This window comes from Cardiocondyla obscurior, linkage group LG23 (assembly GCF_019399895.1).
Source record: "Cardiocondyla obscurior isolate alpha-2009 linkage group LG23, Cobs3.1, whole genome shotgun sequence".
NCBI classification, from domain to species: domain Eukaryota; kingdom Metazoa; phylum Arthropoda; class Insecta; order Hymenoptera; family Formicidae; genus Cardiocondyla; species Cardiocondyla obscurior.
The window spans coordinates 489,858-502,246 of record NC_091886.1 but is presented as its reverse complement, the minus strand read 5'-3'; the positions used below and the strand labels follow the sequence as shown (position 1 = coordinate 502,246).

The window sequence follows — 12,389 nt, the reverse complement described above, 5'->3', positions numbered from 1 at the left end:
CGCTACACATAAAATATAGAAATACACAGCAGTATTGTCCGCAGGTTTGAGATTGCATTCCTTGTAGCATCGTAGTATTCCATCGATATGTGGCGGAGGAGTTTTGTCGGAGTCGTAGAAAGAGTCGCTGGTCCAATGGAGGCATTCCATAGCTATAGAAGTATGTTCCCGTGCCTTTTTCACTGACGTAGAAGGCAACCCAATGCTGTCCTGGACGATCATGGTTGTCAGTGTTGGCGATAATGGCAGTCGGTTTCGTCCACACCCTCGGTAGTCTGTCGGCTGGATAGACCCTCACATGTCCGGCATGGAGTTGGCGCAGCGCTTGTAATATTTCCAGTGTATTCATTTTTTACGTCACGCGAAGGTGATTTCGTCGTCAATGGAATTAGCTATTCAATTACGGGTATTACTTCTTTTTTAGAAGAATTTGCGTTGCTGTCCACGTGTGGTAATATAGGCATTGAACGAGTTACGAAAGAGTGATGTGTTGGGAGTGGTGTATAATAGGATCCAGCCACCTCATTACAGTTGTCCTCCTCATCAAAGGATCGAACCGATGTTTCTTCTTCTTCTTTTTCTTCTATTTCCCCTGTGACTACTGGATCAGGCGTGAGAATTTTGTGAGAAAAATCTCCGTATCCAGAGTCACTGTCCTGTGCGTTAATGCTTTGCTCAAGCAGCCAGCGTTTTAGTTAGAAGGCATTGCGTAACACACAGTGATATTTAATTACGGGGGAATTACGAAATCCGTGGTGAATGCAGCGTTGTCTTCCGCCTTTTTCGTCCTCGGGTAAATTTTTAAACGTGGAGAAATACCTTAGAGATTATATACGTTTCTGGAGAGCAATCGCTGCAAAAAATCCGCTTTTTCTTTCCCTCTAGTGTAGATATTACGCACTACCCGCGTAATTTCTCGTAGCTGTGCCGTGAAACATTCTTCATCCGTTTCTCCGTCGAACCACTCGATTCCGTGATAATTTTGCGTAAGCCAGTTGTTTTCGGTTCTTGCTTTTTCAAACAAAGCTTCAAACGCATAACGTGGTAGCAAAATCCAATGCCCCGTGAACGGCGCATGAATCGTAGCAATCGCGACTTCTTTTGGTATGAAGCCCGAGTTGATAGCACGGAAACCCTGAATGTCGACGACTATATCCATGATTATTATGCAGTGTTTGTTTATTTTTCAAAAACGAAGCGTCACTGTGCGTGTCTCAGACGAAACTGAATCCTGAGCTCTTTATATCCCTGCTTTAAAAAAACTTGCTCGCTGTGACGTTCAAGGGGTAGGTAGGTAGAAAACTCTGCGTGCGTGCGTGCGTGCGAGCGTGCGAGCGTGCGCGCGCGCGTGTGTGTGTGTGTGTGTGTGTGTGTGAGTTAGCCGGAAAAGTCGACAATGATTTGTCTAGATTAGTCAATTTCCAGAACGTTTTCGAACTCCGCGTTAACAATGCAGTTAACGGTGGTAGTGAGTGCTTTTTCAAAACGCACTTCAAGACGTAAACTCCCATGTTTCACGAGATTCCAATGTCCAGCACAATTGGCGGATAAGTCAGGTGTGAGATCAAAAGCAAAAAGAGTGAATCCTTGCGAATAATCTTCTCTGCTTATAGAATTACCCTCGTTCAGAAAGTGAATTTCGGTGCCAGAGAAGAGAGTGTGATAAGCCTCGACGAAAAGTGTCTTGCCTTTGTCACAGCTCGGCTGTAGCGGTTTGCTAGGAATTTGTATGCCGTCTGCGTATAGCAAGAAAAAATTTATATTGTAATTTTTGAAATTAAACGGATTTAATTTTCTGTCGCCGTTAAACGCCTTGTTGTCGACGAAGCCTACTATGATGCGTTTTGGGAGTTGTCCGAGTATCACATTATCTATCGACTCGCCCACGAGGCCAGAGTGAATGGTGAACGTTTTAACCTCGACTTTGGTAAGCGGATATTTAGCGGTTGCTTTACTCAGCATTCGTGCATGAGAGAGTAGCATCGCGAGGCTTATTTTCGCTCTTCTGACAAGGAGACTACCATCGAGAATACGTATTTTCGATTCCGTGGTGTTTTCCATGAGACAAAACGTGTCTTTCGAGCGAACAAGTCCCAATCTGACCTCTACTCTGTTGATTAAAAACTTGTCTTGGTTGAAAACGTCGTAGTGAAGATGACCTAGAAGGTCTAGCTCGCGCCCATCGAGGATGTACTTTGCGCGTCTTACTAGAGCGGGATTCGGAGTAGCCGAAGTCGTATGCTCGTTCATCATACCAGGGGTGTCTGTGTTCCACAGACATGATGTCAGATGGGAGGTTTTTGCGGCTGAAGAATAATTTAATAGCGCCTCAATGTAGGCGCGGTAAGCGTAGGCGTTGTTTGGCGGTGACACAAGTTTTTGATTGAAATATACGTCGATTTGATTGAACATGGAATGGAGCAAATGATTTACGGGGCCTACTTTGTACACGGTACTTCCTCCTGTAGAGCCTGTTGATGTTCCTGCGGCACCTGATAGAGCAGTGGTTTCTACCTTTATACATAGACTCAACATGGTATGTGTGAGATCTAGGTAGTTTTCTCCGTGTCCGGGTATGACGATGTCTATGGGTGAGTCGTCGGCTAGCGACGTTACCGGTTTGTAATAAATCCATTGTGAGCTTTCGATACTAGTTTGAGTGGGTGGTAAAGAGAAAAAAATCAAGCTTGCGTTTTAAACACTCGTTCGAGTGCGTGTGAAGAAAGGACATACTGCTTACACCACTCTATAAATTTTTCGTTCGTTCTAGAAACTTAAGAAAATATATCGGACACACTGCGTTTCTTTCCGACACTAGTGTGTTTTCGTCTCGCGATTTTTGACTTTTTACTGTTTCCACCCTTTGTGCGAGTCTTCTTCTTCTTCTTAGTTTTCCTCGTCATCGTTGACTTCGATTTCTTTCTTCGCGTAGAACTTTTTGTTGCAGACTTTTTACTCGTGCGTCGACGTCGTCGTCGTCTACGCAACCGTTGATTCTTTGTCACGAGGTGACTATTGAGCGTGTCGAAGGAAAACTGAAGCGCCGGAATTTTTGGGCCCTCTTTATACCCCGATCCCCTCATCAGATTGCTTATTTTTTCTTTAGCTTTTCTTTTAAGATTCGTACGCGATTCGCAGAATCTCGTCTAGAGTGCTTCTTTGAATGGAATATCATTTTCAACATCGTCTATAACGTTTAATCCAGCGCCCAAAGCTTATTTACTCACAGCGCGTGCGCCTTTATGTAGATAAGGAAGAACCTTTCTGAATAGGCCTCCGAAAAAACTACCGATTCCGTGCCCACGCTGATAAGTCGCACCGACGTAAACACGTGGAATACCTCCTCCGCGGCTAAAGTGTGTATCGTGATAATTGTATTCTCTCATCGTCATTGCTTTGCCAAAGTAATCGTAGTTTTACTGGTAACGTCTAAAATGCAGCGTCACGATCAGCGTCCTGGAAAGAAATGGTATTCTTTCTCCGAGTTCATCTTTTATATCTATTTCAATTCGGCGAAAATTCGTTTGTTGCAGCGGAATATACTGCAGAGGAGAAAAATATTTTACTTGAGACGCACCATAGATGTAATCACTGCCATGGCACTCGATAGGAACTACTCGAAGAAGAGGAGCCCTCACATCTCCGACGACGTAAGGCTCACAAATGTCACAGTAAACAAACATTTTATTTGGAATTCCACGCGCTAGGCTGAAAGGCTCGTTAGCACAGAGGCTCGAAACCGCACGCTTTCCCTCTTCGTCGCGAAGACCGAATTTGAGAAAATACTCTTTATAAAGACGTAATTTATTATGATGAATTAGTGTGATTTGTTCGACAAGTGAACTGTCTTTTTGTATTCCAGCTGCACTAGGGATACCGAGAATTCGATATAGATTATCGCTCATATTTATCCCGTGAGAAAGTCTACATTTCTCTGTATCGTTTTCATGACAAGTTAAACTGAAACAAACGCGCGAAGCGTTACGAGGTTCAACCTCAAAATAAAAATGAGATTTAACCTCTTTAGACGCTTTGTTCAGCTCGTCGCAGAGTTCGTGGATATCTTTGTACATGCTCAAGGTATTTCATATTCTTTTGTTTTAGGAAGCGCCTCGCCCCTGTGTAGGAACTTAGTGGGCACGAAATCAATGAAGTGGAGTATATTGTCCCCTTTTTTCAAATGTACAAAAGTAGAGGGAAATTGTATCTCTGTAAGCGCTACTTTCCATTCACCGTGCAGGTTTATAGTTTGCGGTAATTCCGTGATGAAGCTTGAAGTTTTATTATCCGGGTAATGTCGCATGCTGCTATTGCTCGGAAGAACTACGTGAAATTGGTCCTCCCTCATGATGAAGAGCGGTTAAATCTGACGCAGCGATCCAACTATTGAATTTGGCGGGGTATCCGCGCCAGCTAACAAGTAGCTGTTTATTATTACCGCGACCCTTGCTCTTTAGCACGCGATCGACAATAAACTCTTCGTTCTGCAGGTTTTTCTCGACTCGTGTAAGCTTCTGTTCGTAAAAGATACCGTCGATGACTTCGTCTTCTAAATCACTCAATTCGTACACGAGTGGTTTGCGCCAGTCGAGAACTCGACGAATTCGAAAAATCTCCACGTTTCACCGCGATTCGTATCCTTTTTCGAAGGCTGCTTTCGCATGACTAATCCGAACGAGATCGCCGACGTGATATTTAGCTCTTTTTCGGACCCCGCGTATCTCCCTCTCGTCTCGTTTCCATCGGCGTGATATGTTTTCGCGCGCGATACGAGCATTTTCACGTGTGACGATCGCCGGTTGCATTTTAGTGGATGAATGCCGAGTGAGATTGTAGGCTCGTACGATATCTTGCAAAACGTCGACGTAGCGACGTGTATTTTTATGCGTGAAGTAGCGCCACATACGCTCTTTCAGTGTTCTGTTGAAGCGTTCGACAATGGCGGCTTTGATATCAGGATTACGAGCTACGCGAAAGCGAATGCCGTTTTCTTTTAGAGATTTTTGCATTCCTTGTGCAATAAATTCTTTACCCTTGTCTGTTTGTAGAAACACGGATACGCGCTCCGCACTTTTCGTTAACACCCTTTAAAAAGCCTCCACGACACTCTCGCTCGTCTTGTTGCGCATTGGTTCGACCCACGCGTATTTGCTAAGCACGTCGATAACCACCAGCAGATATGAATACCCGTCATTGTGACTTTTGACATTACAGAGTTCGATTAAGTCAGCCTCCCATAGATCGTCGATGTTCGTTACGTTGTAATACAGACGCGGAAATTTTCGTCGAATAGGGCGATGTAGGGTGTACGGGTCCTGCGATTCGAGCCATCTCGCGACAACACCGCGTGAAAAATTGAACGGTTTAGTTGCGTGAGACAGATTATCTACTGCCGAATAGCCAGCGTAGTGGCCCGGATCGTAGTACAATTTTTCAAGCTCCATTAATTCAGCAAAGTCCAATTGAGCAAGCGCCTCTGCTTCGGAGCAGTCGCCGTTGGATGAGGTGTTGAACTAACCAAAGGATCAAAATTCGGCGGACTTTTAGTAGAGCCTAGAGATAACAATTCTTTATTTCCCACCACTGAGGAGGGGATGTTCGAAACTCTAAGAAATTGCGCAAACTGAACTCTACCCTTGGCTTTCACAGTTTTTCTCTCACGTGTCGCACCGTTTATCAGATCAGAGATATTCGAATCGGGAATGACGCGTCCGTCTATAGTCACCACTCCTTCCTCATCCCACCCGATTCGTTTCGTTTTACTCAGTTGCATTATCAAGCTGCGTGCATTGGGGCGATAGGTTTTCGGTACACTTAGCAGTATTTTTTCGACATTTTTTAGATGTAAACCAACGATCTTCGCGGAACCGCTTCTCGTCGTAACACCACGACCGCCACTGCTGCTTGAACAACCCGCTTTGAACTGAGATTCGACCGCTCTCAGTGTCTCTTCTTCGGTGTCGAGCCCCTCGAGGCTTCCGCGAATGGAGGCAGTTGTGCTAAGAAAATCGGGATCATTTTCTTCTTCCGCGAGGTCTTCCTTCGCCGCTGACTCTGTCTCCTCCTCATCCTCATATCCTACCTCGTCTTCGTCCTGCTCCTCGTGTCGTGTATCTTCGTCTCGCGCCTGTGTGCTGTGTTTACGTTTTCGTGCTACACGGATAAAATGAAAATAACGCTGAAGCACCTCTCGGTACAGCTTCCAACATTCCCCTGCGGGACGAGGATAGTGAGAATTAAGAATTTGACTTATCTCCTCGTCGAGTCGAGACAGCGTCGTGTTAGGTGTACGTACGGTATTAGAGTTTTCAGAATTTTCAAAGTTTTGAGTCGATGCGGAATTGACAGTGTTTGTCGTCGCCGTCGAGGACAATGTCGTCGGATGGTGATGTAATTGCTGCTGCATTCTCTGGAGATTGTCCGTTGAGATCAAGACCATTTTTCGCGCTCTTTCCATAACTCAGCGGAAGGTGCATAGGAGTTTCCAATTAACTTCCTCCGTCGATTATTCGCGACAGCAGAAACGATAATATAGGACCAATAATGTAGGATATGAATCCACCTTTCTGCACCAGCAATTTTCTTTTAGTCTCCCAGCATTCCGATTTTTCGGCGATGCGACGCAGCAGCGTTTTGTAACCGCTCAAGCGTTTCTTTTCACTCGCTCTGAGCGGGACGTTACCGCGAAGTGTATTAAAAACACACTCTCGAATACAACGAATAAAATCGGCGTCGGTGTTTTGCAGAAATGCCGCTCGCTGGTTCTTGTTCAGATGACCCAATGCCTTGAGAAAACACAAATTTTTCTCTCCGATCGAGCGTCTGGCAATTTTCGTCGCTCTATCCGTTATTGCCTTATCTTTTGTTCTTCTCATCGCGAGAAGTTGCTTTCCGTGACTGACGCGACGAGCGTGAGTATTTGGTTTTTATACGTAGGACCCGCTAGTAAGTAATTTACGCGGCACGTAGACGTAATGAGCCGTATCGTTGGGGAGGATGCAGGTGCGAAATCGATATTCGTCCGGAGTCGATTGTTTCAAATCGAGTAGTAAATAGCCGTGAGGCTTAGAGGTGGCGTCGTAGTAGGCTTCCTCTAGAAATTTTGAATCGTCAAGGTAGACTTGACGCGCCAGATGGCAGATTTGTGCGCGATCTCGAGGATTTTTAAAAACAACGATGTAATTCGCGTTGAGAGATATATCGCGTTGACCACGTCCTTGGTGAAAAAGATTTTGCAAAATAAGAATTACACTGAGATTTTTGTGATGACTGCCTTTCGTAAAGAGATCCACGATTACATCGCTCAACGACGATTCTCTCATAAGATCATCGATTATCACTAATTTTGGAGTGTGTGGATCGTTTAAATAATCCTCCGGTTGCGGCAAACTTTCGCGAAATTCAATCGCTTTGTTCAGCGTTTTTTCCCGCTTTTTTTCTTCCTTTTGACCCCCTTCTTCTTCGTTCTCTACGTCGTATTGCAATTGACGATAGGCGTCTTGCCACTCCGCGTAATAGAACAAAACTCTTTCGAAACGCACGTCGGACATTCACGACAAACCGCGAAGAAAAGTCTTTACAAAGACCGTTTTTCCGCAACCGGTAGGTCCGCATACGATCGACGTCCAGGGGTGTTTCCAGCGCACGTCTATTTCGTGAAATGATTAGGACCTATGCCGGTTCCGGTTTCAAAAAGAAAAATAGCATTTTAATTTCCCGCTCTCCCCTCTCCGCGCTACAGCAAGCACGTCGCCTAGCGGTGGGCCTAGCGCGTTACCGACGGCGGCGGCGGCGGCGGCGGCGGCGGCGGCGGCGGAAGCGGTGTCACGCTCGCACCAGCGCACTACCGCACACGCTAGCCAATCGAGAGCATTGCACGTGTCGTTGAGCTTATCTACGCTGCGATGCGACGTGAGTAAGCTAATTTTACAAACGCTAGAAAACATAGAGATTCACAGTGCCGCCGACTAAGAAGCTGGCGTGCACTGCGCCGAGACGCCGCGTGATTACGTGACTATAACCTTTATGCTCTACGACGGGCCGTATCCAATTTTCAAATACAAAGTATTTTAATAAACAAAAAATTTATTTCAATTTTCTAATTATTTTTACACGTAATATCGAATTTCTATATTTAAATTTTACTTTAATCGATGTTTTTATTTCCACGTGTGTTGAGAGGGAATAAGGATTTTTTCGCGTAATAAAAATAATTTTTAAGAAAATTATATTTTAACGTTTTATATTTTTATCTATTTACAAAAATCTTATTAATATATATGTACATAAAATTTCTTGCGGCTCTCACTCCTCATTATCTTCCGCAAGCAAAATCTCCGTCAATTCCTCGGCCGCTTCGAGCAATGCAGGCCCCCATTTAAAGTTCTCGAACGTCACCGCCATCGCCGAGGATGAGGACGACGGTATGGTCAACGACGACGACGATGACGACGACGACGACGACGACGACGACACCAACGACGACACCAACGACGACACCAACGACGACGACGACGATTGTCTAGGAGCGTTTTCCCCTCCGTCGGAAGGCTGGGGCCTGTTTGCTCTTCTCGACGCGCCTCGCATCCGCCTTCTTTTGATTCGCTAAAAAGAAAATATTATTATTAACAAAAGTAACGAGAAATAAGTAATATTTTATCCTATAGCTACTCGTGTGTTTATATACTCACTTGGCGACGAGGACGATTTAGTCGCGCCCTGCGCTCTAGTCGGACTATGTATACTTCGTCCTCATAGTGAATTTCCTAGGGAGCAAAACAGAATGTGTAAACAATTAGAAATTTCTAAATAATTTAAACACTATATACATTAGACTATATAACGTTATACTTACAAATTCGAACGGATAAGTTATTTCCACTCTTTTGTAGGGATCCATTTCGTCACTTTTCGCTCCTTGGTTTTTTCTGATATTTTTACACAGGACCAGCAGCCTTTTATACTGCGTAAGAGCTAGAAATTACTCGAGTCGAAAAAGCCAGGTAAATTTTAACGCTGTTTTTATTGGCTGACTTTTTACATGTAGAGTATTGTTTCTTTCTCTGAACTTTTTTCTCCCCCTCCCTCTCTCACGCGTTAAAAGAAGCGTAACTTTACACAAAGATGTACCCTCTTTCGATATTTTTCTTTTCTTCCCAAATACTTTTTATTTTACTGCTTTAGCTTTTTATTTTAAATCTTTTCTTCTTTTTTATTTTCAATTTTTTATTGTATTACTTATTTTTTACATTTTACTTTTTACTTTTTACATTTTACTTATTACTTTTTACTTTTTATTTTTTGCTTTTTACTTTTTACTTATTACTTTTTACTTTTTTACTTTTTTACTTTTTTACTTTTACTATTTACTTTAATGTTTCTTTTATTTTGAATTTTTCTTATAAACGGTAGAGCTTTAAGTTAGAAAAAGAAAATGTGCGTAAAGGGTGAAAGAAATAAGAAATATAAATGTTATAAATTTAAATTAAGAAATTTATTTACACATTTTACAAAAATAATATTTTTAATTATTTCTTTTCTCATACGCTTGCAAACACGCTTTCACACACTCACACATACACACAATTACTTTAATATTTTTACATTTAATTAATTTACGTTGTTCTCCTTTTCGCCCTCATTATCATCGTCTTCTTCTTCTTCTTCTTCCTGCGCGAAATTTGGTATAATTTTCCCGACCGCAGCCTTAAAATCATCTTCAGAGGCGTCCCACATCGGCTCGAGTCCGTGGGCCGAACGTGTCAAATACGTTCATCTCCCACAATTCGCCTGTATTCCTCCGCAAGATTTTTCTCTCGTACCGCATGTGATCCATGCGGTATCCGTTAATTATTTTTCCTCGGAAGATAGCCTCACGAATGTCGAAAGACTGAAAAAGATAAATATTTAATTACAAATTTTGTTTGAGAAAGTGAATATTACACATATACTACCTATCTGCGGTGGGATGACGACCCGCACCTCGCGCTGAAGCTGCACTTCCTCCATCTCTATTCCGCCGACCACGATTTTCTGTAACAAAATAAAACGTTTTAATTTTATCTATGCTTAAAAAAAATAATTAAGAGTTTATAATCGTGTAAAATATACTTACTCCTCTGACCGGGTGCGTGATGTTTATTACCACGTTTTCCATTTTTGCTTTCTTATTTTTCTTCTTAGGGAGTTGCTTCTCTCGTGGCAGATGCAAAATGTGCTTGGTTTACTGTCGAGAGTCACCACGAAATCTCACTAAGAGCACTTTTGAGCGTTTTTGGGAGGAGTCTACGCATTTTGATTGGCTACCTGGTTGGAAATAGAATAGTTGTGGGAAATAGAATAGGAGAAGGGTTTGTAGGCTCGTCCAAATAATGTAAGCGTTATTAGAGATACGAGTTTATTAAAATTTTCTTTTTGACAAAAAATATAACATGTGTAATTTTACTGTGTTACATAGTACGATTTTTTGAAATTATATAAAAAATTTCAGTTAAGCGCAGCGAAGTTAATTCTAAATATACAATATCGAAGTACAGTTCGAGAAAAGTCGAATCTCGTAACTGACTGCGTACATTGCGCGCGATATTGTCATAATTCGCTCTTAATGTTAATTTTACAAATTCGTAATCCAATTGCGACTTTGAAAGATTTAATTCTATTTCCTTAGTCAAATTACGAGCGCACTCGTTGACACTCGTCGCCTGCGAGCGTAAAAGTTCTAAGCGCGCGTCGACACATTTTGCAATATTTTCCAGTCCCACGTATGTGGTTTTTTGCATTACCACTCCGACTGTGTAGTTTTTTCGTTTCTTCGGTTGATGTGATCTCGTATCTTCTTCATCCACGCTTTTTTTCCCTGGATTTTCGACCAAATTATCACCGATCTGCTCTTCTTCGGTTTCCTTATAAGCCACCAATATCGATCGCGCTCCGTATGCGGTGGTGAAATTGATAAGTATATTGTCGAAAGCGATAGAATCAGGCTTGAACCCTTTATTCGTATTTAAATACTCGCTCATAATCTTGAAGTTTGCTTGAAATTTCCCCCATGTTTCCTCGTTAAAATAAATTCCAGCTGAATGATTGCCGGTTAATTTCACCATGGGAGTAAAAATTCCTTCATCCGTTGTTTGCAGGCCCACGTAAATCATTTTTGTATGCGAAATGTTGATTGCATACGTTGTTGCTAGCAGCATATGTAATTGATCGTATTTTTTCACCTCGTGCCCACCGAAACGCTTATCGAAGTCACCTCGTTCGCCCACGCGTTTCGTAGAATTATTTTCACCGTTGCCACTTGCCATTTTTCCGGCACTATGTAATATTTAACGTATTTTTAAAAATATTTAACGGAAATATTCAGCGTACTCGTCGTATTCGCGTGGAAGAAAACCACTGTCTCAAGTGTAAAAATTGCAGATTGTGAGCTCGCACCCACAAAACACCATGCTTATATAGTTAGTTTACAACCCCCACCAGCATAAGATTGTTTTGTGCTAGCACAAAATGCATCTGGGAGTGGAAAATTTAAACAATATCGTTTTAAACTTATTGTTATATGACTCTTCGTTGAAAACGGGAAAATTTAGTCATAAATCTGATTTCAAAGCTAATTTATCGCATTGAACAATCTTGTCAATAAAAAAGAAAGAATCGAACAAAAAAAAATATATTGTTTAAACATTTTCGTTGTAGATAAAATATAAAAGCGTCATAAATATAAAGTGTCATAAATATTTTTGAGAAATATTTCTAAACTTTTCTACAATATTTTTAGAATATTTCTAGAATATTTAAAAAAATGCTAAGTTTACCTGAATGTAAAACGCTGACAAAAAAAATTCTTAGAGTGTAATATTTTTCAAGATAAGAACGTCTAAGACTTGGCTTTGTTCCATTATGTAAACTGACAAATTGCTATAATAAAATAAAGGGCTAGTCTTGTTGAAAAATCAAATGTTTCGTCAGTCTGACAATTGTTACCGTGAAAATCAGACAAAAAGTAAGTCCTTGGACAATTACAACCTGACTTTTCTACTCGCGTTTAAACACCTTCCTTATCTCGCCGATAAGCTTTTGTGAGAGCAGCTAAACAATGTAAAATTTTTACGGCCTGAGTTAAGCCATTTTTTAAAAACTCACATAAACATCAAACCCGTGTCGTACTCACTGTAATGAAAAGAACCTTCAAAAGATTCTTCATTTAAACTGCAATATATCTCTCTATATACAGGGTGTCTCACCCCATGTGTCGAATATTACGCGAGTAGGTAGGTCTTGGGAAAAGAAATCGAAAAGTCCTATACGGTTTTGCTTAATTTTTATTCGTAAGCGAAATAAAAATTTATGAAATATTCCGCGAGTGGGAGCGTACCTTTAAGGAGGAGTTA

At 41.8% G+C, this 12,389-nt stretch overlaps 1 protein-coding gene across 1 annotated transcript; it reads right to left on the bottom strand.

Moving 5' to 3' along the window:
* Window positions 1-1,410: 1,410 nt before the first annotated feature.
* Window positions 1,411-2,535, bottom strand: LOC139111368 (uncharacterized). Its single transcript, XM_070671624.1, has one exon. It carries the CDS (start codon window positions 2,533-2,535, stop codon window positions 1,411-1,413), a length of 1,125 nt encoding a protein of 374 aa, XP_070527725.1.
* Window positions 2,536-12,389: the final 9,854 nt, after the last annotated feature.